At 40.9% G+C, this 26,034-nt stretch overlaps 1 protein-coding gene across 1 annotated transcript in view; it reads left to right on the top strand.

The window, feature by feature from the left end:
• LOC121854410 (protein crumbs-like) overlaps nt 1–26,034 on the top strand; it is a 151,728-nt gene that overhangs the window by 64,392 nt on the left and 61,302 nt on the right. The window contains exons 2-4 of the mRNA XM_042349081.1: nt 24,114–24,301; nt 25,170–25,373; nt 25,815–25,957. Of these exons, the coding sequence (XP_042205015.1) occupies nt 24,114–24,301; nt 25,170–25,373; nt 25,815–25,957 (535 nt within the window). The remainder of the gene's footprint in view (nt 1–24,113; nt 24,302–25,169; nt 25,374–25,814; nt 25,958–26,034) is intronic.

The raw sequence follows: 26,034 nt of genomic DNA, 5'->3' as shown, positions 1-26,034 counted from the left end.
CTACTACTATCATCACGTAACGTAACCTACCACCATCACGTAGCTATTACCGTACTACCACCGCCGACTGTTCTTAACGGGAAGAAGTTAAACATACTCCTAACTGTTCTACTCTCTCTCTCTCTCTCTCTCTCAGTTATATACTCATTTAAATGTTAAGGATTCATTCATAATTTTTCGTAAAACGTTAATTATTATTTATTATTCAGGACTCTAATTATAATATATATTCCTAAACGTACTTATTCAGCCATAAATACTCCTAAACGTTATTTATTCATTATTTCCTCGTGGTGTCTTGTTAAAGGAAGAATAGGTTCGTAGTAAGTGTTTTGTTTATAAAGAGTATGTATGGATGGCGGTCGTTTGCTAGGCTCGTTCTCTCCGGGTTTACAGGGAAAGGCAGAGTAAGCTTTGTATTCTATAATCCCCTTTGGCCTGACAGGACTTTTTCTCTGGTGTGTGTGTGTGTGTGTGTGTGTGTGTGTGTCCGTCCGTCCGTCCGTCCGTCCGTCCGTCCGTCCGTCCGTCCGTCCGTCCTCGGTTACGTCTGTCTGTCTGTCTGTCCGTCCCATGTAGTCATTTCCGCTCATTAAAAAGAGAATGGTTGGGTGGATTTAATTACAATTTGGTGTGTAGGTGTGTCACGTGTGGGTACCGATCATGTTTGGTTTGGGGTCGTCGTTTGTGGAGTATTTCAGGAGTTATGACTATTTTGTTGACATCTTGAGGCCAGCGAGGACATACATTATTATTATTATTATTATTATTATTAGTATTAGTATTATTGTTATTTCGCTCCTTATCTCTCCCTTCTATCTCCCTGAGCCACTGTCTTGTGTGTGTGCATATATGAATATTCTTTTACATATCTGTGTCATTCTGTTTCCCATTCTTCCCCTCCTTTATTTTTTGCTTCATCTCTCCACTCTTCTTCCCCATCTCTCTTCTTTCCCCCCTCTACTCTTCCTCCCGACTCTCTCTGCTCTCCCTCCCCATCTCTCTCTGCTCTCCCTCCCCATCTCTCTCTACTCTCCCTCTCTCTACTCTCTCTTTACTCTTCCTCTCTCTACTCTCCCTTTACTCTTCCCCCTCCGCTCCCTCTACCTCCCCTCTCTCTCTCTCTACTCTCTCCCCTCTCCCTCTCTACCCTTCCCCCTCCTCCTCTACTCTTCCCCCTCCTCCTCTACTCTTCCCCCCTCCCCCTCTCTCTAATCTCCCCTCTCTCTCCCTCCCTCCTTCCCTCTCCCCTTTAACCATAATCCCGCGTCACACAGTGTTGGTGCCCACCCTCCCCCACCCTTGTGTTATTCTGACCGTGGATGCACTTGTGTTTTGGGTGTGTGGTGTTATGGGTGTGTGGAGGCCACGTTATCAGGTGAGGGGAGAAATAGAGAGGAGGGGAGTGGAAAAGTGAGAGAGGAGACAGAGAGAAAGGGGAGGGGAAAGGAGAGAGGAGATAGAGAGGAAAGGCGAGAGGGGAAGAGGAGGAGGTAAGGTAAGAGAAAGGTATTATGTGGGAAAGGCGAGGGGTAGGGAGGAGGAGGAAGAGTAGGAAAAAGAAAAGGAGAGGTGGGCAGGGTGAGAGGTAGGGAGGAAGAGGCGGAGGATATAGTATGAGAGGTATGGAGGAGGAAGAGGAGGAGGAAAAGTAATAGAAGGATAAAAAGAGGTAAGGAGGTATGGAGGACGAAGAAGAGAGGATGAAGGAGACAAGAGAGGATGAGAGATGGGAGGATGAGGATTAAACGTAGGGGAAAGGAAGAAGAGGAGGAGGAAAAGGATGCGATGAAGAGAGAGAGGGGGAGGAGGGTATAGTTAAGTTTAACAAATTTATTGACAAAGCTTGTAGTACAGTTTGCGTATTCTGAGTAATTCAGTCAGGTCTTGACACTGAGGGTGTTATCACTACTCACTGCCACGCAGGACAGAGGTTCATACTCAAAGAAATACAACATATTCATTAACTATATATATATGTCAGATTCATGTGGGTAATGTCACTGTTCACTGCCATGCATGACAGAGGCTCGTACACAAAGAAATACATCACTGCATGACCCAGTGTCAAGGAATAGTCTGAGAAGACCGGACAACTCGCCAACTGCACTGGCTAATCATTACCTCGGAACACGATCCGCAAATCGATTAACATCCGGGTTCCCAATCACTGCTGGGTAGACAGAGGCAAATGGCGTAAAGAAACTTACCCATAGTTTCACCCTGCCCCGAGGATCGAACCCGGGTCCGCTCGCTTGCGAGGCGAGCATGCTGACCATTACACCACAGGAAGAAGGAATATGGTGGGGTTGAAAGAGGTTTGGAGAGAAGGTGGGGAAGGGAGTACGGGAAGGGGGTGGGGGGATGATCTTGGTCTGCTCACGGTCATAACCACAGACCCACGAACATGACCGCAAGTGTGGGGGGGGGGTCGTTAGGGAGGGAGGGTGAGGAGAGATATACTAGGCTTAAACTAGGGTTATAGAGGGAGGGGTATATGAAATTAAAACAATATATTTAGCCTGAAAAATAAAGAAACAGAGTGAACAGCAACATGAATATTGACATGGTCGAGTCTGTTTAGTGTTGGAGCTCTCTTAGTGACACCTCATAAATACTGTACATGTATTTATTTGTTTTTATTTGTAAAGAGGATTGTGGGAGAAACTAGCAAATGGGAAATACAAAATAAGATAATTTATCCTGAATGTGTGTTAAAATTCGAAATGTTAGTTCTATTTTAAACACCTCGTGCCCTTATTGGTATTCTCGATCAAATGAAGAATCTCCCCCCCCCCCCACAAGTCCCCATGTGAAGAATATCCCCCCACCCTTTATTTCAGTGATGCATTGTTTTTCCTTCTTTACTCTGTGTTACTTAAGTTTTTTATTTAATATATTAGTTAAATCAGGATGAGAAAATACAACATATGCAGAATAGTTTATTAAACTTGTCATCACATAGGGTACTGAAGAGAAATATGAGTACATAGATTCTCATAAGCATTATTATAAAATCGGTCACGCCACATAAATTCCTGCAGGTATGAATGAAGAACTTAACCTAATCTAACCAAACCAAACCAAACCTAACCTAACCTAACCTAACCTAATCTAACCAAACCTAACCTAACCTAACCTAACCTAACCTAACCTAACCTACTGGTGAGGTCTTGGCCACCTGTTGTGTCTCCAGTGATCATGTGAAGAATATCCACCCCAGACTCGTTCATATAAAGAATCCCCCAGACTGCTCGGGGGTCTTCATATGATCCGGTATTCTTTATGTACACTACTTAATATCAAGCAGGGATGTGTGTGAATGAGCAGATAGCTAGGACGATAGACCATGGGCGTCCTGTGAACCTTGGGCAGGGACGCTGTGCTGATGTTGGGTTATGGGTAGGTTAAGTCAAGTCGGGCTATTTCAGGTTAAGTTAGGGTTTAAAGTTAGGTTAGGGCGAGTTAGGTTAGGAGGGTGGGGTTAGGTTAAGTTAGGAAGATGAGTTGGGGTTAGGTTTGCCCAGGTTAGGAAGGTGAAGTGGGGCGAGGCTATGTTAGGTTATTTAGGTAGGTGAAGTGAGGAATGTGAGGTAGACTAGGCTGGGTTAGGCTAGGTTAGGTTAGGTGAGGAGAGGAGAGTAAGGTGAGGAGAGGTGAGGAATGTGAGGCGATGTGAGGTGAGGGCGGGTCTTGGTGAACAAAGATGGTACTGTTGCCTGGTACCAAATTTACCATCACGGATAAACTTCACCATCACTCAGGCACCTCAAGTGGTGTGTGTGTGTGGAGAGAGAGAGAGAGGAGGGAGAAGATTTAGAGAGAGAGAGAGAGAGAGAGGAGGGAGAAGATTTAGACACACACACACACACACACACACACACACACACACACACACACACACACTATATCCCGTTCTCAGTGTTTACATCTGACCGAGGAAACTTGACTTGCCTTCCTCCTCCATTCCTTTAAGCTGGACCTAATCGTAAGGTCTTTAAGTTTTGAGTTGATGACCGAGACAGTCACTAGAGGAGCGGATGGCAGCCTATTAGCGTAAGCTCTGCAATACACTTTAACATCATTACAATTAGTCGTTTATTTATTTATTTATTATTTTTTTTATATACTGTATTTATTCTTCACACACACACACACACACACACACACACACACACACGACATTCAATATATATTTGTAATCAAGCCAAGAATTATTATTTATTAGTTACTTCATGTCGTTCTCGAATGAATAAACATCTTGCATTCGAAAAATAACCTTTAATTAAGTCAGGAAGGGTAGGATTGTGGTGACTAACTGCGGCCAGATAGATACATACATACATACATACATACATACATACAGGTGAGGGTGGGCAGCACAATCTAGTTAGTTTATGACCCGGAAATTGCCACGTGATGATGAGTTCAATTTACTTTCGCCTACTTTAGGCCTCGTGTAGGTGTTACTTGAGACCCCGATGTTGGTGTTACTTGTGGCCTCTTGTTGGTGTTACTTGTGGCCTCTTGTTGGTGTTACCTGTGGCCTCGTGTTGGTGTTACTTGTGGCCTCTTGTTGGTGTTACCTGTGGCCTCGTGTTGGTGTTACCTGTGGCCTCGTGTTGGTGTTACTTGAGACCCCAATGTTGGTGTTACTTGTGGCCTCTTGTTGGTGTTACTTGTGGCCTCGTGTTGGTGTTACTTGTGTCGTGTTGGTGTTACTGTGGCCTCGTGTTGCGTTGCTTGTGGCCTCGTGTTGGTGTTACTTGTGGCCTCGTGTTGGTGTTGGGTGGCCTCGTGCCCTCGTGTTGGTGTTGCTTGTGGCCTCGTGTTGGTGTTGCTTGTGGCCTCGTGTTGGTGTTACTTGTGGCCTCTTGTTGGTGTTTCGTGTTGGTGTTGCTTGTGGCCTCGTGTTGGTGTTACTTGAGGCCCTTGTTGGTGTTACTTGTGGCCTCGTGTTGGTGTTGCTTGTGGCCTCGTGTTGGTGTTACTTGTGGCCTCGTGTTGGTGTTGCTTGGTGCCTCTTGTTGATTGTTTGTGGCCTCGTGTTGGTGTTGCTTGGCCTCCTTGAGGCCTTTGTTGGTGTTACTTGTGGGTGTTACTTGGCCTGTTGCTTGTGGCCTCGTGTTGGTGTTGTGGCCTCTTGTTGGTGTTACCTCGTGTTGGTGTTGCTTGTGGCCTCGTGTTGAGGTGTTGCTTGTGGCCTCTTGTTTGCTTGTTGGTGTTACTTGTGGCCTCTTATGTTGGTGTTACTGTGGCCTCGTGTTGGTGTTGCTTGTAGGCCCTCGTGTTGGTGTTACCCAATGTTGGTGTTAGTGGCCTTTGTTGGTGTTACTTGGGCCTCTGCTTGTTCCCACGCCTCTTGTGGCCTCGTGTTGGTGTTACTTGTGGCCTCGTGTTGGTGTTGTTTCGTGTTGGTATTACTTGAGACCTTTAATGTTGGTGTTACTTGTGGCCTCGTGTTGGTGTTACTTGTGGCCTCGTGTGGTGTTACTTGTGGCCTCGTGTTGGTGTTATTGTGGCCTCGTGTTTGTGGCCTTGTTGGTGTTACTTGTGGCCTCTTGTTGGTGTTACTTGTGGCCTCTTGTTGGTGTTACTTGAGACCACAATGTTGGTGTTACTTGTGGCCTCGTGTTGGTGTTACTTGTGACCTCGTATTGGTTGTACTTGTGGCCTCGTGTTGGCGTTATTACCGTTAACCACAGGTAATTAGGGTCACCTGAAACTAAGCCCCCTCCTTCTCTACAAGCTTATTTCACCTGATGATTAAACACCCTAACGCTACCTGCGGGGAGGAAAGATAAGCATTAGGGTGGGTTAAATCATCAGAGGGAAACAAGCTGGGAGTGGTGAATCTTCAGGTGTCAACTTAATAATTACACCTGTTCTTGTAAATATACCGTTGTTTATGAATAAATTAATATAACAAAATATACCACGATGAATATAACATCATCATCATCACACATCAAAGGAGAAGAATGGACGGGGAATTCTTTTTTTATGAGGGTCTGGGAAGTTCGTTTTGTGGGTGCCTGTGTAGTCCTTTGAGCTCTCAGTCAATTGGTAGAAGGACCTCCGTTGGGTTATGTTACCCCTCTCATTGTCCAGCGTCAAAGGAGGAGAGACCTGCCTGCCCAGGGGTATGGTTCCTCGTGCCCTGTTGTGGGAGGGGTGGTGGTGTTCTTGGGTGGTGGGGTGTCGCAGCAGCAGCAGAAGAGGATGTGCATGGAGGAGGGGTATTGGGAAATATTTCTTAATGGTGGTTAGGGACGTGAGGAAGAATGGAGGTAATATTACTGGATGGTGGTGGGGGAATGTCGTGATGGTGAGGAAAATGAGAATTTGTGGAGGGAAATGGCACATTGTCTCTCTTGCCTCATTTACTGTGAAACTGAAATCAAGACAATTTAGACCCCGTGAAAGAATTTAATATTGGAAGATTTTCGACATGATGGTGACTTTTTAATATACAATTTTATTATGATTATCTGGGAACTTTAGCCGTAACATTTTATGGTAAAAATACGTAAAATCTGTCGTATTTTTTTCATAATATATAAATAAACCGAACATTCACATATACATTTTAATGACTATATTCTATCATTTTTTTATATTAGGCAAACTACTATATAAATTTCTAGTTAATTGGGGAAGATTGATAATAAATTATAAAGATATCCTTTTCAACACCTGATATCTATTATTTACAAACAGTTATATGGCTTGATGCTTTTGTTAAGTGTTCGTTTAATATAGACGTACGTGTGTGTGTGTGTGTGTGTGTGTGTGTGTGTGTGTGAGGAGAGAGTTGGTGTGCTTTAAAAGTTGTGGCTCTGGGTGCAGGGTCAGCAGGTCACGGAATTCAATACGTTGTGGTGACGGTCTGACTGTGTGATGGAGTAACTGTGTGACGGGCTGACTGTGTGATGGAGTAACTGTGTGACGGGCTGACTGTGTGATGGAGTAACTGTGTGACGGGCTGACTGTGTGATGGAGTACTGTGTGATGGAGTAATGACGGTTGATTGTGTGATGGAGTAACTGTGTGATGGGGTGACTGTGTGATGGAGTGACTGTGTGATGGAGTAACTGTGTGATGGGCTGACTGTGTGATGGAGTAACTGTGTGACGGGCTGAGAGTGTGATGGAGTAACTGTGAGATGGGCTGACTGTGTGATGGAGTAACTGTGTGACGGGCTGACTGTGTGATGAGTAACTGTGTGACGGGCTGACTGTGTGATGGGCTGACTGTGTGATGTGTGACTGACTCTGTGATGATGACTGTGTGATGGAGACTGTGTGATGGAGTAACTGTGTGATGGGGTAACTGTGTGACTGTGTGATGGGCTGACTGTGATGGAGTAACTGTGACAGGCTGACTGTGTGATGGAGTAACTGTGATGGAGTAACTGTGTGATGGGCTGACTGTGATGGAGTAACTGTGTGACGGGCTGACTGTGTGATGGGCTGACTGTGTGATGGAGTAACTGTGTGATGGAATAACTGTGTGATGGAGTAACTGTGTAGGCTGATGTAAGTGACGGGCTGACTGTGTGATGGAGTAACTGTGTGAGGCTGACTGTGTGATGGAGTGATGACTGTGTGACTGTGTGATGGAGTAACTGTGTGATGTAACTGTGTGATGGAGTAACTGTGATAGGCTGACTGTGTGATGGAGTAACTGTGTGACGGGCTGACTGTGTGATGGAGTAACTGTGTGCTGACTGTGTGATGGATTAACTGTGTGATGGGCTGACTGTGTGATGGAGTAACTGTGTGATGGAGTAACTGTGTGATGGGCTGACTGTGTGATGGAGTAACTGTGTGACGGGCTGACTGTGTGATGGAGTAACTGTGTGATGGGCTGACTGTGTGATGGAGTAACTGTGAAGGAGTATTCGTGACTGGCAAAGTGAGGTCAGTGACTGTTTGACTTTGTGACTGAATAGTAAATGTTTGTGTGTGTGTTTAGTGAGCTGTCAGCTAAGAGGTACACGGGCACGTAATTTAATATTTAACACCCTTACACACACACACACACACACACACACACACACACAGTCTCTCTCCCTCTCTCACACACACATACTATAACACTGGGCAAAAATTTCATCAGTCAGCGGTAAGTTAGCTTGACTGGAATTACTACAGGAAATATATTTGTTTTAACACAAGGGCGACCACTAATTTAGTCATAGGTGTATTAGTATTATATGAAAAAATACACACCGCAGCGCGTCTTCACAGCTATAGTTATACACATTCATTTCTGCCAGTGCGCATCTCTTACGTCTTCCATCACACATCTTTTAAGGTGCATCTCCACACCTTCAGTCACTGCGCATGTCCACATTTCCTTCAGAGCGCATCTCCGCACCCTTAATTACCACACATCCTCCTCAGCCACAGTAACACGTCCCACACACAACCTTGATTCAGCGCACCTCCACACATTGTCCCAGCTAGAGATTCATCATTCATGTAGCAGTGTTGGTGAGACGGGCACAGGAGATCACTCACTGGCAGGAGGGAAGGTTTCCATATTAATCAGTGTGACGGACCTGGTGCAATAATAACAAAGGTTCGTACGATGAATTTACCTCGACACCGGGCGTAAAAATTAATTTATATACCTTGTACAGTCTCGTTCAAGACTCTTCGAACACTGCTGGAGACACCTGGCAACTTGATGCCGTTTGTTTACTATAGTACGTAGTTAAAGTTATGAATGAATGTAAAAGGTTATCGGTGATTGGTTACTTAGTTCCCTGTTGCTTAATTATTGGTTGGGCTTTGTTGTTTCGTATTATATTATACTACGTACTATAGTAAACAAACGGCCTTGGGTTGCCAGTTGTCTCCAGCAGTGTTCGAAGAATCTTGAACGAGACCGAACCTGAAGATAAAATAAATATTCTTCGTAAGTGAAAATAAGAAAAGAGTTTTGATAGCACTTTTAGATTTTAGATATATGTTTGACTTCAAATCACTCATTCTTACTTCAATTTCGAGGCATATTCGTTGCACGCTACCTCACATCCTCCCCTTGTCGCAAAAAACCCCCGCAAAAACGAGTCCGTGAAAAAGCATTTTGCAAAAAACTAGACTGACTTAGAAAGGGAAACGACAGATACATGTAAAGACTAATATGTGAAGGACAATAATCGAAATAATTGACTTACGAAAACAAATATTGGACAACTTGACCCAGGAAGAAAACAATGGAATAAAATTTGACTTGTAATGAAAAATACTATAGGATAAAGTTGACTTACGACAAAAGAAAAATTCAATAATGTTTTTAAAAACTAACTTAATGACGAGAAAAGTTGGCTAGATTTAACGGGAAGTTGGCTACTTATTGAGGACTTCATGAGGCCTTTGGGTAGTACCATAAGGTAGAGCTTTAACGTTTCTTCAAATTGGGTAAAGATAGATAACTTTCACTCCCGATAACATTAGGTCTATTTAAGAACAATATAATCGTCTGTTAAGGTCGTCTTTGTGATGGATAAAGGGAAATACGTCGGAATTTCCGTGTGAGGAGGAAGAGTCATGGTATTTCCCCGCCAGGAGGTTAACGCGACAGGAAAGGCTGGTGTTGCTCTCATTGTAGCCCAGACAAGGTCCTCTAAGGTTCAAACGGTGGATATTCCTTGCAGCTGAAGATACACTATTAAACTCGGCATTAAAGTGAGCCAGAATGGGTGTCTTTTCCAGTCCTATATGGATTTATTTGATATATAGCAATAGTTATAAAATATTATGCATGAGCCAGTAAGCTAACTAATGTTGAGTGAACTGATCTGTTCTGGTAGATCTTAGTGTAATTTTGAGGCCATTTTTAAACGATAATTTTTTGTGTTTTAGCTTAAGTCAATCAGATAGAGTTTTGTATCTTAATTTAAGTGGAATATTCAGCGTACGAAGCTCTGGAGACTGGTTGTTAATGTCTGGGTGGCGGGATGATGCCGAGTTTGGCTATCATGTCTTCTGGTGCATTCATTATCGCTGGTCAGGTTACCGTGTTGCTTTTTATCTTTCCCTTATTCGGTACTTCTCATTAAACTGAAAAATAAAGAGAAACATTTTGTCCTTGATTTGTGTATTGTCAGGCTATAGTACACTGAAAAGACTAAATTATTATTACATCGAATTGAACGTTAAGATATCTGCTGAAACGAATAGTAAATATATCCCTTGAAGTTATTGTTGTGTTTCTGCCTGCCAAAGTGAAATGTGAGTCTTGAGTAACCACCAAACCCTTTAACTGTTTACGATGAGCGTGGGTTTATAAGTCAAATAGCCTAGTGGGCCTAACCTGCACATAACCCGGCATTCTGAGGGGCGGGTGTAGTGAGTGAGGGGGTAGGGTGTCGAGGGGGTGGGGGGTGACGAGGGGGTAGGGGGTGACGGGTGAGTGGAGTACCTTAACCTCGTAAACTTTCCTTTGTATATATAGTTTTATCTTTATGCCAAGTCTGGTCTGATTCTTTAAAATAATCATATGATTATCTTTATTTGTTTGTGATGTTGTCTTTTGGCAGGTTTGATGGTGGTGTTGGAGTGAATTAATATCGAGTGCCCGTTATAAGATTGAGTCGTAAGCTATTTTTAGAATATAATGATTTTGTTATTTTTATTTGGTTTAACATTGAATTATTTCGTATCTCTATTACTTTTATTATATATTATTCGAATATATAATATCCTTTTTTATTCATCCCAACTGTGATTTGAAGTGTTCATTACCCGTTATACCTTCTTGGTTTGTGATGAATGTGTAACGATAAAATATCCCTCCTCCCAGGTTAATTCACTTTAAAGACACCCTAACACTTTTGGATGGGATGAGGTTTGGTTAGATTAGATTAGGTTAGGTTAAGGTGAAATGAGCTGATGGTCGGAGGGGGGGATCTTCAGGTGATCCAATCCAGTTAAACGACAATAACACCCTTTACGTGGTGTTGAGGGAGGAGGAGGTTAGTGTTCTCATAGGCAGGTCTGGTGGAGCACAGCACCTGGTGTTCTGTTGCAGTCGACCACCGTCAACACAAACCAGATCTACTGCTTCTCCCCCCCCCCCTCCTCCTGCACAACCTTTCCTCACAACCCACCCTCCCCCTCTCACACCCCCCGTTCTTCGCCCAGGGGCAGACTCGGGGTAGAGATAAAGTATAATAGAAAGAGGAGGAGGAGGAGGCAAAAGGAAGATAAGAAGGAAAAGGAGGATTATGCAAGGGTGATTTTAATCCAGGAAAGGGGACAGAGGTGGAGTGAGTGAGGGAGAGGACAGGGGGAGACGTAGGGTGTGTGTTTAACTGAAGGGGTAAAGGCACTATTGTAATATGAGGTCTTGAGGTCAAATCACGGGGTCTTTGGGGGTATCACGGGGTCATTGGGGCATCATCGGGTCATTGGGGTATCACGGGGTCACTGGGGTATCTCGAGGTCGAGGTAATTCCCTCCATACAGGTAAGGGGGGAGGGGTAGCTTTTTTTTATTATTATTTATTGGGCACTCCCCTACATCCTTGTGTAAGGTGAAGCGCAGAAGCGTTTACAGTGCCCAACAGGGAAGCATGCTAAGTTTATGCTTGCCTTTATGTCTCATGAGTTAAGGGCGTAGAAGCATGAAGAGTCAAGGGCATAGAAGCCTGAAGAGTCAGTGGTTTATGTCATCAAGGTATTGGAAGCTCCAACAACTTGTCCCTGAATACAAATTCGCAATTTTCGATTTACACCAGGTACCTACTTTACTGCTAGGTGAACAGGGACTAATGGGGGCTAGGAAGTATGTCCAAACAACTTCCACCGGCCTGGGAATCGAACCCGTGACATCTCGCTCGGCGGGGAACAGCGTATAGATATTAGCCAGACCTGACCTATCCAACCCCCCACCGCCGCCACCACCACCACTCCAGCACCACAGTCAGGAGTTACCGGGGTTCGACACAAGCCAGACCCCTAGCACTACCCTCCTCCTCCTCCTCCCACTATCTAGCCACAACCCCCCAACCCCCCCGCAGCCCTCCCCCGACTCACCGCCTCAGATTAGGTTACTCCCATACACTCAAAACGTTTGGGACCAGACAGTGTTATCAGATTCTGTTTCACTGTGTTCATTAAAAAATAAAATAAAACAGGTGTAAGTGTATGGGCAGGTGTATTCATAATAGCTACAATGTGTGAGTACCTTTGGTGGATATACTAATAATATCAATGTTACCAGGTATAACTAGATATATTATTAATGATATCAAAGGCTTCCATAATTATTCGCAGAAATAAACCGCATTCTATTTATTATTATTATTATTATTATTATTATTATTATTATTACAGAGGTTGTTACTATTTATACTGCTTCATTTTGCCACCGTTAATAAGTATCGTTCAATAACTAAATTCAGGAAATTCGTTGTCAAGGATAGAAATTGACGTGATAATCCGTGTTCAAAGATCCAGGCAATGAAACACCTTAATATGTAAGAGAACAACCACCAAGTCTTTATCTCTACCACAAATTTCTTTTTTATAAACTCGACCTAATGTTAGAGACAGGAAATAGAGGTGATTGGTCAGTGTTTGGACAGGTAACCTTTAATGAGTCTCATCAATCAAGTGGATTAGTTTTCGATTCAATGTGTTGGTCACTTTGCATTATACTGTATGTATGCATGCATGGTGGGAACATTCTTATAGTGAATACCAAGATATATGGGAGTCTACCCTTTGAGTACATTGTCTCCCTACTGAAGGAGAACATATGTAAAGAGTTGATACATCGTAATCATTGGAGTCGAGAGATTAATGTTTTACTCAGAGGACTAATTCATTATACTCACGCGACTGACATCGTGTTCAGGGGGTTAAAGCGAGTTCGTGATATTCGTTCAAAGAGCATTAATGGTGACCAAGAATTGTTCATTGTCTTAATTCTAAGCTGCACTTGAAAACGAGGCATCCATCACTCGCGGAAGCATCCACCCGTCAAGTCAGTCAGTCAGCGTGCGATGGACTGACTAAGCGCTGCGAGAAAAGAAAAGCTTCATGTGATGCTGTACTTGGACAGGTTATATAACGCTAGGCCACCTTGCTGGACTGCACTCCTCTGGATAAGGGTTGACTGGTGGCCTGGCGAGAGCAGATCTGTGGCCAAGACTTCTTCCTCCTGGTGAGGGCGATAGTGATCCCACGTAAAACTTTACCACCGGGTAAGGATGGATGTATTTATTTATTTATTTATTTATTTATTTATTTATTTATTTATTTATATTTTGAGAGACCTTGTTACTGATGAATTAAGATAATAGTGCGGTGATATGCACTGGACTAGTTATTGTGTCCACTTCCCTCTTGGTGTCGGCGTCGTCGACCTACAGTGTACGTGATTTACCTTGATGTGTTGTTATTTGAGTAAAGTCATTTGCATACATAATATCTTCGTTTCCTATTTGGGTTGGCGATGGGATGTCGCTTGGATAGATAAGTATATAGGATAGGGGAGAGGACACTGCCCTGGGGGACTCCACTAATGTGAGGGAAGGACGCGTATACATTGTCCCACTCCCAGTTTAGCATTTCTGCCGTCCAGGAACATAAGAACATAAGAATGGAGGAAACTGCAGCGAGCCTATTGGCCCATACTGGACAGTCCCATTTACACCCAACCCCTATTGCTCATATATCCATCCAAACTATGTTTGAAGCTATCTGGCGTATTCGAGTTAATGATGATGTTTGGTGACTTGTTCCATTCATCCACTACTCTATTTCCAAACCAGTGTTTACCTATTTCACGCCTAAATCTAAATTTGTCTAATTTAAAACCCCTTGTTACGAGTTCGCTCCTGGTTGGATAGTTTGAGTACCTTTGTCATGTCCCCTTTGTTTTGCCCTGACTTCCATTTATGCACCTTATCATATCGCCCCTCACTCTATGTTGCACAGAAGTTTTTTGGTGTTGACGGGAGGATATTGTATTTTAGGCAACCATGTTATACAGTACTTTATCAACTGCCTTCACGACGTCTCGGAGAGTTAGGTTACACTGGCTACCTCTTGCTGCGGCTCTCGTTATAGACGTGGTGGATCTTGGCCGGTCGCTGGTTTGGGTTACGCCACACTCACCGCAGACTAGTCTCACTGTCCTCTCTTGCAACCCCCCCCCCCCTTGCTGGGTTTACGCAACTACTCACTACGGTTTACTATAGTTATTGATATTACGGATTGGTCAATTATTCATCAATTGCAAAGAGGAGCATCAAAGTTACGTTTGTAGGTTATTTTTGAGGCCTAATCTAACCAGTCAATAAAGTGCATCATCACTTCTTCATCTACGAGATATTTTCACTGTGGACTGTGGAGCATATCTTGAATCGTGCAGTTGGTTGTCGTTGGTGAGGCGTGATCGGTGTGCCAAAGCCATTGATGGTACGCTATTACACTAACACCTCTTCACTATAAATAAGAGTTATGTAACCCCTGTGGCGGATACTAGTCAATATTCATACGGTGTTATAATAAATTAATGCTCTTTAACAACTAAAGTCTTTTAAGGGCTTATTCTGGGTTAACTCGTAAGTCACACGGAAATTAAGACATAGGACGTTGTCTACATCAGGTTTATTCTGTTTGACTGTTTTGTCGACGGAACCTGAAAGAGCAGAATTACAGTCTACAAAGATATCTTTAATCCAACCTAACCTAACCTAACCTAAAGTACCCATCTGAAAATATAATTTAGGCGAGGATAGGTTGGTTCGTTTTACCTATTCTAAGAGACTATGGCACAGCAGCTTCCGTGATGAAGGGCAGCAATACTGGTGTTTGACAATGACTTGTTCTAAATTAACCAAACACCCAGGTTGTGATGCCAGGCTAAGGGGTGTGCCAGTTACTGTCTTCCTCCGCCTGAACCTCACTATTCTCTTCTGTAAAATTGTCAGTAATTCGTCCTCGGGAAATTAACAGATTTTGGTAAGTTTCGCACCATCAAGCTAAATCAGGATAAACTTTTTTTTTCTATGTCGATTTTGTTGTTTGGTATAATATTTTTAAAATTACAATGAGGCTTTGTTTCTTTGAGGTTGTTGGCGTCAAAATCGCTGGGGTGAGGGGGAAACAAAGCTATTTATTATTTGTTTAATTTTTTCCTCGTTGATTGTTATATTTGATGTAATAACGTGTTAAAAGATGTTTATTGAATAGAAAATTACTTGTGTTATTGGCGTGAAGGAGTAAGTAGATATTGTTTTAATTAAAATAAATGTGAAACGGAAATTGCAAATGATAACTAACGGTGGTGTGGAACTTGTACTTAATGAAGAAAATAATGAAATAATTAACTATATTTGACTATACATGGCTGAAGTGAAAATAATGGTTGGCAATTATGTGGAAAACAGGTGATCATATAGGTTGAATTCAAGGGACTTATCAAAGAATGGACTCAAACATTAGCCCCCCATAGACGATACGTCTGCCTTATCCGTCCGCTGGAATCGTAACCGATCGTGTAGGGGGCATCGTACTGCCAATTGTGGGCAGAGTCCGGCGGCCGGACCGGCAAGCTCAGAATCTGTCGGCGCCTGATTTCTGCCTTCCGTCCCAGGCACTGGCCTGACGGATTGTCTTTTGGGCTGTCGTGCGATCGGCGTAATCAGTCTCATAGCAACTCCCAGTGAGTAAACATCTAGAAAATGACAAGCACATCATGTGACAAAGATTTTTTGGGGGGCAATTCATCGAATTATACAAACAATACCAGTGCCTCTGGAAGATAAAGTCGAAAGACTATAGTGATAAAGGAAAACGATATTCTGCCTATGATAGGGTTGCCATATCTGAACATTCAAAAAAGAGGACGCTCCCGAAGACATCCCCCCCCCTGCCCGGCACACACAGGCTAATATACAACATACATGGTATAGAAATCTTAAAAAAAAAAAAAAAATTACCTTTGCTTAAGGCTGAACATCTTCATTCCTTTAGCTGCAGTCTTCTTCCCACACTGTGTGTGTGACTTGATGTGCCCATGCATACTTTTCTGTAGATCGGATCTTTTTCAGTATTGGCTGATTGCTCTTTAGAAAGGTATAGAAGTCGCTGCAAGATGTTTCTCGGAAGTTGTACTGTACAGTCAGAATGCCTTTCATTGTTTCAACACTCAATTTATTCCTTTCCTTTGTCCATTGACTTTGCATCAGTGAAAAAACTTTTTCTACATTTGCATTGTGACATGATATAGCAAAGAAGAATTGTGCAATTCTTAGCAATTCTGAGTGGCATTCAATGTTCTTTGATTTTTCAACGTATCTGGTCCACGTTTTATGTGTTGGCAGATTACTAAATTCTTCATCACTCTTGTAATTTTCCACAAACTGCTTCAGGTTACTAACTTGGTCAAAACACTTCATCAACTTCTACCCCCTTATCAATCAAATATTTGACAGCTAAGTTGACAACACCGTACAGGAGTACAAGTGACTTATCAGCTGACGAAAACTGAACGAGATCTCTACGGTTTCCACCTCTCTCTCTCTCGTCATTACGGTTTCATGTTTTTTTCCGTGGAGAAAATGATGGAAGATGAAATTCCGGACTTTTGAAGAATTTTACAAATTCCTTCCGGATGAAGATTTCGAGACCTAAATGGAGGACATGTCCGGGAAAATACGGACGTATGGCAACCCTAGCATATGATATACCGGTACTTCTGGAGAAGCCTAAATAAAAGGACGAAAATGCCACCAGAGATACTGTTGACAAAAAATTAACAACCTTAGGAGCACCTACCGCAAGGAACTGAAAAAAATTGAAGCATCCAAAAAATCAGGAGCTGCCGCTGAGGATATTTACACTCCCGTACTCTGGTACAATGATCTGTTACATTTTATAAGGGATCAAGAGCTGACTAGGCCCTATGTTCCAATATATATGAGATAATAGACTGTTGTAGATGATGTAATTTTGCATATGTGTGTGAAATATATATACCATAAATGAATAAATGTTAACCTCAATTCTTACTTCATTTAGAATTGTTGGAAAAAAAATATATATATATATATATATATATATATATATATATATATATATATATATATATATATATATATATATATATATATATATATATATATATATATATATATATATATATATATATATATATATATATATATAATATTACGCGCTTAAATACATGAGTTATTGAATCAGCAACGCATTGTAACATCTAATTTCAAGTGACAATGTGAGATTACTGTAGTTCTTTAGAGAAAACAATAAAACCGGTGAACCGGATAACAGCGGTGAAGAATGATTTGAGGCTGTACTCCGTATCTCTCACTGTGGGTGTGTATGTCGGTGTGTCCTGATAGTTATTACAAATAGGCTGTTGTAATTGCATGGTTGTTATTGACGTTGTTAAAAAGTTAATAGCCAGTTGTAGATGCTTGGTTATTGATGTTATTACGGTTAAGGCTGGTGTAATTGCATGGTTATTGATGTTATTACAGTTAAGATGGCTGGTGTAATTGCATGGATATTGATGTTTTTACAGATAACGGGCATGGGTGTTGTTATTATTGAAGTTGTTACAAGTTGGTTGTAATTGAATGGTTGTTGAGTTGATAGGATTTTGTTATTGCATGGTTATTGTTATGTTATTATCGAGTTAAAAAGCTCTTTAAATGTATAGTGCTGTTATTGTTAATTACAACACTATGATTTATCAACATTAATAACTTGCCCAAGTATACACCCCTTTAATCATGAAGTTGGTCTTTACTTCGATAACCAGTTAACTGAATTTTGGGTTTATGCCTATTAACATCTATTTAACCCTATATTAAAGTCATTTATTGTTTTGTTTATGTACTTAGTCGTAGTTTCTTTACCTGACTAACTTTTTTAAAATAGATAAAAATTATTATTATTATTATTATTATTATTATAATTATTATTGTTGATGGTATACATATTGATTCTTACCAAACTTTGTGATGCTGATGGTGGTGATGCTCTTTATCAGGATTAACCCAGGCTGTCACATGTGGCTTTCCTATGGTCACGCTCTCACTTATCACCTGAGGCATGAAGGTGTTTACACACACACACACACACACACACACACACTATATTGTCCCTCGGATGGTTTTCCCAGTTGTATTTAGAGTTTAAGACTACAGGTATGGATAAACTAAAACATGGCGTTTGATTGGCTGGTTCACTTACCAGAGGAACACGGGAAAAATATTGTATTGGTGTGCATTTTATTTTTCAGTTTGATAATTATGAAATAAAATATAGAATGTGTGCTCATTTAGCGATATTTTATGAGTTATTGATTATTTTTTATGCTAAATCAGAGAATGATTATTCATATTTGCTGCAGGTAAATTAATTACTTATTCGTGAGCCAGCGAAACGCATGATGGGCGTTGAACGTTATTAAACATATCGTATTATGTACATTCTATTCGTAAATATGAAATTTATATTATATGGTCAGTTGTTGTATATTCTCGACTTTGTTCACATTTGTAGCGGCCAAAGTACGTTCTGTTTTTACCACAAGGTACAACTTAATCGGCCAGTCATTACCGTCGTTGGTAAATCTATACGTGTTTTTGTGTAACAGGGAACCAGTGTAAAAACTTCCCTAGGGAGCGTAATTCATCCCAGAGAAAGTTAGTCTGCTAAACTTTCACTCATTATGTCATGCATCCGACACGTAACACATTTTCAATACGATTTTTTCACACATTAAATGTGCTGTATACATGTATGGGTATTTACTATTAATAATGTTGAGAATAAACTATTAACTCGCACTCCATACTTCTGAGTCAAACATTGGGTGGAGTAAGTATATGTCATGTAGAGGTTAGTTCGTGTACAGTCCCTGGTAATAAGAGTTTCAACTCACACGACACGTGAGCTGAGGCTTGTTACTGAGAGCTGAAGGGTGCTTATTCACAAAGGTTCATAAGAATAATGTTTCTCGTAATGGAATATATTAGAATGCACCTAACTGGGTGGCTAATGATAAAACACAAAATTAACGTGTAAGTTACATTGCGACTTAAACTAAGTTCGTTCAACTTACCTCCCGTAAACAGACAAAATTAGGCGCAATATTATTTCCAAAAGATTCTGTACAGTACCTTTTTTTCCCCTTAATTGGTGTTAAAAGAACTTAGTTTAACTGTCGCCCGAGTGACCAGCCCTGGGTCTCTCCTTACCTCTCCTCCAATTTCAATCATGGAGAGAGTAAGATAGACAGACATTAATTAATATATTTTCAATATAGTTGTCATACAAGCTCACACTTATTCAGCATATACAGTACATAGATAGTGAAGATATAAATGCGATGCAATAGGAAGTATAACCCAAGGAAGCTGTAGAAGCTTATTTCTGACGTTATTTTTTTCATGATACTGTAGTTGGATTTAAAATGTTTTGTTTTTATTAAAGTTTTGGTCAATTTTGACCTTGACCACACAGTAAAGATATTTTAATTTAGAATAAGTCGAATTTTGCGATAATGGTGATTTTGGGTTCGCGCAAGACAGGGGTGCAGTGAGAAGTCCACGGTGTGAGCAGGCGGCAGGCGGGGGGCACGACAGAAAATTACTCTTAATCAGTCAGTCTGTTAGGAAAGGTGATCATACAGCTGCTTCACTAAGCAAAAAATCGACCTGCTGGTGACAAGAACTGTTTGTCATATTAAGGTACACCAGTTATTAATTATCTACCATCAAAGTTTACAACATTAGCTTTGTAGAACCCGTCGCATCTTAGTTACTAATCACTGTATAATGTTTAACAAGCGCTTTGTGCATTGTAACTAGGAACTACCCTTTGTCCACGCTGGGTTTGTTGATACGTTGTAACAAGTCCCAAAGACAAAGGACTCGGAGTCGGCGCCGTCCAGTTGAAGCAGGGCTGGATAACTGGATCAACACCAGCGGTCTGTTATGTGGTGACGTCTCCCGGCACAAACCCTGTTGCGCATTACCAAAACAATACAAAAAGATGTCCAGCCATTCAGTGAATAATAATAATAAGGTGTTGATGGAGGAGCACAGAGGTTTATAGTAATAAAAAGCTTTCCTGCAAAGGGGAAGAAAATGGGGGTCTTCGAGGCGAGAAGACGAGTGTCAACAATGACGAACCGTTTCTGACTCGGGCGGGGAATGAACTCCTGCCGACTTACCAGCCTCCCACAATCCTCCTCCCATCTCCTGACACCTCATTCAGGCCTTCCCACGTTCATAATGAAAGGCAGTACTACAGGTTAACTCTTTAATATTTTATAGGTATTACCAATCGAGGGTTACGAATAGGAGTCCTCCATAATTGATTATATTTTAATACTGATGTTAATAGTACTTCAGTGAGAATGATGCTGTATAAAGCCTCCAACGTTTCAAATAGAAGTTATATTAATTTTCAGGCTACTTTATTACCCGTTAGAGGGAAGTCTTATAGTCATATTTTTAGCTCGCCAGCTTTATGTAGCAGAGCTATTGTTAGGCTTCTTGACTTAAGTTGCCTTGCTAATTTTAAGCTACAACACTGCATAGAAGAACAGTTCTTTAAACCGTTTACAGTTAGGCGAATGGAAACGTCACCCGAGTCTGTCAAGATTGCAAACACGGCAAGGTAAAGAACTCAAATTGTAGTGTATTATTTATAAATTGACATACTGTAGTTCTAAAATAATGTTTTCACGAATTCAAAAAAATCTCGTCATTCACTATAAAAACGATGACGTCATGTTTGGTATACGAGTAATATGAAGTTGAAAACTAATGAGGGTGAATCACGCAAGGAATATCGATGTGCTGGGTGTTGTTGGGCCAGTCAGGCAGTCACCTGTGCCCCTGCATGCAAGATACACGACGTAAGACAGTAGGAAAAACGTAATAAATTGGAATTTCTTGCATAAATATATAATATACAATATATATTACGAAATATACAATATATATTATGTAAGGATTTTTCTGACAGTGGAAAGTCAAATTGCACCGGGTTTTTTTTATGGGATTAGCCCACCCGAGCACAGGTGTCTGACCCACATCGGGGCCTGGGGGGCGAAAATGTAATAATAATATTAATAATAATTCATAGTACTGAAATAATATTTATAATAAAAAATAATAAAATAATAATAATATCACAATAATAATAATAATAAAGAAATACAAATATGAGTTAAAAAAGATCAATAGTGAGAAACGATATAGTATGTATGTTGTGTTGTTACTAGTAAGAGAAACAATTGAGAACCTGCAATTGTGTGTAAATGAGGCACAAAGTCGGATCAGCTACCTGAGACTGGGTCACAATTTTCGTAATGCCATATAGCAGCAGGATCTATTATAATTAGACAATACAGGGTGAGTATAAAGTCTTTCCCTGATTATGAAAAATCATATCTCGAAGACCATTCTAGATAGAAACATGAATGCTGTAGCATTGTGTAGACGAATTTATAGATTTTTTCATGCATATTTTAAGCTGCAAAAAAATGTATGTTTGTACCAAGCACATGTTTTGTGTAATAAATGTTTGTAATCGGGGAAAGACTTTATGTTCACCCTGTGCATTTATGCTTCCAATATTTTCCCAGGCGGTAGTTCCTCCCTGTTTGGTAGCTGCCTACTACCTAGAGCGCAGAATCCAGGAATTAGCACAGTAAAAAAAAAGTCAGACAAAAATTTAAAGGCATTAATAAAAATACATTATCTTGATATTTTTAAGAATCGCGCCTTCACAGTTGACAAGAGGACCAAAGGGGCTGACCCAAGTGACGTATCTATAGATAGCCAATGAGCTCGCTGAACAAGTACAGTAGCTGATGAGTGATTAATTTTCATTTTTTATTCGGTATTAGTGGCTCCAATCGCAATAAACAAAAAAATCTGTATTATCTTTTATACCATTGCAGTGTTTCATACTGTAAGAAAACCGACAAAAACTTAGAATTTTTCTTGATTTCTACAGAGCCTTATGGGACTGGTGCTACCCCTCCTACGTAGCTACCTTGCCTGCATGCATCATCATGCCATGTCATGATGCCAGTGATCTGTGTCAGGATTCACGATGGTTCGAATCACCATGGAGGCTATGTGTAGTTTATACTTGGTATTTTACAGCACTAGTAGTATAACCACATCCCCACCAGTTCTGTAAAAAATGCAATTGACTCACAGACATCCAGACCCTATCCTGCTCCAACGTGTGTAGCGTGAATCTTTTAAGTTACATTGTCAGGGCACACGTAAACCATCATATGTACTGGGGTACATAATTTACTCCTAGTCCATCACAAATTAAAGTATTTCAGTATGTTGCACTGTGGTGTATGAAACGTATTGTGCCGGTAAGTAGTGAAAATTGTCATAGCTCTTGCTTAAACATTTTCATGGTGTGTTACAGGGATGGATCAAATACAATTGTATTTGTATTTTAATTATATTTAAATTCATTTTCAATGTATTTGTATTTGTAATTGTATTTTGGCACCCAGAAGAAAAAGTATTTTGTATTTGTATTTCGACACTTGTTAGTGTTACAGGCAGTAGGCTAGATGAAGTGCTTGCCCTTCTTCCACCAGAGCGGTCCAGTTGCTTTGCCCACACACAGCAACTGTGCATAAGAGATGCCTTCAATGATCCCAGTGTCAGAAATAGTGAAGTTGCAACTGTGATACACTAGTGCTACAGTATTGTGACTGCAATACGTCGATCTACTGTGGCTGCACCGTTCTTGGAAAAGATTGGGGTTGCACTGCAAGCCGCCAACGCTACTAGATGGAACTCTCAGTTGACAATGATTAAGTCAGTTCTCAAGGACACCAGCGGAGTCAACTCAGCCATTCGTCTTCTAGGAACAAAAAAGACTGTAGAGGAGTTGAAGGGAATGGAAATGGCAATGTTGAAAGAAGTGGTACAAGTTTTGGAACCATTCCAAGAGGCGATGTCGTAAGTAGAAGGAGAAAACATAGTTACACTTTCTTGCATCGCACCAGTTGTATTTGGTTTTGAGCACAGCCTCAAACTGTTCACTGAAAATAAACCGCTCTACTGCTTTAAGTTGGCAAATGCACAACAGCCATCTGTCAAAAAGAGGTTGCATCCATTTCTGGAGAGGATTGATGTCATTGCCGCAGTTGCCATGGACCCCAGGTTCAAGTTGGCATGGATTCCATGTGAGGAACTGCAGAAAGAAAAGATTTCGAAGATTGTGGACTTAATTATTGCTGAGTCTACCAAGGACTACAAGGAGAAGGTCCAGAAGGAAGAAATTCAAGAGAATGAGCTTTCCGTGAGCATCAACCAAGACAAAGATGGCATAATTGCCAAACGACCTCGTCTCTTTGCCTACATACCTCCACCTGGGCCATCGATGGCAAGCCCGTCAACAAACCACACTACAGTGGTGAAGACGGAGCTTGAAACGTATCCTAGAGGAAGGTGTTCTGCCTTTTGACATCAACCCACTGAAGTATTGGCGTGATATACAAAGCTTCAAAATTCTGAGGCACTTTGCCAAGAGCATTTTAGGCTGCTGTGCAACGTCGGCACCTTCTTAGAGAGTGTTTAGCAAAGCTGGTAATTTTTACACTCCTGAGCGAGCTAAGTTGAGCCCAGAAATCTTCCGGGCATTAATGATGATAAAATGTAATTCTGATGTGTAGGTATTGGGTTTGTATTTTTGAACTTGGAAATAAAAGTATTTGTGTTTGTATTTTTACATCTTAATTTCAGAAGTATTTGTATTTATATTTGTATTTTTGAATTAAGGAATAAAAGTATTTGTATTTTTGCATCATAATGTCACAAGTATTTGTATTTGACTGCTAAAACTCAGTATTTGATCCAACCCTGGCACTGTGTTATGGTTTGGATCTATACGGCCATCACCTTGTGATTGTTTTTGTTTTAGATTAATGATGCCAAAATAAAATATTTCTTAGGGGTATTCATTAGAGGCCTTTATAAACGTAACTTTTAGTGCCGTTCAAGCACATAAAACTCAAATTTGGATAAAAAACAGTTTAATTAGATAATGTATCTGTTTACAGGTGTTTGCTTGATATTGGTGATCGGACAGTTGCAGTCAGCTGTGTCCCAGAGCACCGAGGACGAGCCCACCTTCACCCCGCCGTCTGACGCGTTGGGCTCACCAACGTCGGTTGTCAGTGATGGCCGCGGGCACGACCACACTCAGGGCCATGTAGCAGACAGACTAGTCGAGGACCCCAACCTAGCGGTGAGTGTTTGGAACTAATCTAACTATATTGGGAAATTTTGCAAACCTTAGTACTTTATTTGTTTTCCTGTCAGTTTAACTTATTCTTAATTATTTGCCCCACATTTAAACCATTTTTTTTAATACTTCTTCACTATCCATGATAAGAGCAGTATTACAGGTACTGTATTTGCATAGCGTATATTTGTTATAACTCTACCATTAACTCCTTAATTGTTATTTTTAACTGTTCTTATTAAGAATTCTGAATATATTATGATATGTTGGGGATAGAATACACCCTTGTCGCACGCCCTGTCAAACTTTAAGCCGACTAGTAAGTTCATTTATTTACTATAAAAATAACACTGCAGCTTCCTGTTGCCAGTAAAGATTTTTTAAATTCTGATATCTCCTTCATTAATGCCTACAGTATTTTTTTCCAAGATCTCTTTAAGTTTATTGTGTTTTACCTTAGTATTTTCATTATTATTATTACTGTACTCTGTATACCCTTTTTTAAATGTTGCAAGCCTTTTCTCGGTACAGTGCATGTATGACTACTGTACATTAATCTGCCCACAAAACAGTGAAATTGTTGCCATGTCAAGAGTTGTGGTCTAGGTCAGGGGCGTGGATTTACAAAGGATCGTATGGTGAATATTCTTTGTAACTGCAGATTTCAGAATTTATCTGCTGAACCTATGTGGGAGAAGGAAAACGAAAACTAAACGGCTAAACCTGATGCAATGTAACCAAATCTAACATAACTGAAACCTGATCCTACATAGCCTAACTAAATTTACCTAACCTAATCTAATTTTAATTTTTTAGGGTTTCCTAAAAATTCACTTTGACAAAATGATTAATTTTACAATATGCTCTACAGAGTTGGGGAGTGTCTGGGAGCAACAATGCCACATCTAACGTGCTGGAGGAGGCAGAGGATGCCAGCGGCTTATCGCTGGGAGGAGGTGCACGGGAGGGCCACTTTTCTGGGGCATCACGTGTAGTCCTGCCTGTCGAACTCAGTCTGAGGGGCTACACCTCCATGAGCTTCCGAACCTGTCGACATGGCACCCTTCTGTCACAGGTCATTTATTCATAATGATGGTTTAAACAAAATGGGCTTCAGTAAATGATCATTAGTGAATGTCTATTATGTTAACTTTCAATTTAGCACATATAAACTACCACTAGTGTACTATATATTATTAGTTTGATTTGCTTGTTGATTACCACCGTTGTGAAAGTAATACAATACTGTACTATTGTAAACTTACTGATATGTGTGTGACAACATTTGTTCACTATATGTCACTCCAGCAAGTCGTTGATTTACATCATGGAAGTGTTACAGTACTGTACTCTACTTTAATTTTTGGACATCTTAACCTAACTTACACTTCACTTTATTCAGTAAAAGAGACAAATGTGAAACAAATCAATATTAAATCCCACTCCCTTTTCTGGCATTTTAATATGCGCACCATGATGTTTCTGAAATCCTCATGAAATATTTTTCTTTCTTCAGGAGGGTGCTGGTGGTGACACGCTGGTGCTGGGGGTGAGTGAGGAAGGCACCTTGATACTGTCCCTCACTCGCCATGAGCAGACACATATCACTACGTTGGGAAGGAGACTCAACAACAACGTCTGGCACAGAGTCTACCTTAGGTAACACTATTATTGTGACCTTTTTGTGTATGGTAACACAGGTGTTCAATCTCTTGTGATTTACTCTTGTAAAAACT

Source organism: Homarus americanus, unplaced genomic scaffold, assembly GCF_018991925.1.
Source record: "Homarus americanus isolate GMGI-L3 unplaced genomic scaffold, GMGI_Hamer_2.0 scaffold54443, whole genome shotgun sequence".
Lineage (NCBI taxonomy): Eukaryota > Metazoa > Arthropoda > Malacostraca > Decapoda > Nephropidae > Homarus > Homarus americanus.
The sequence above is the reverse complement of the archived record's forward strand: the minus strand, read 5'-3'. Positions and strand labels throughout refer to the sequence as shown.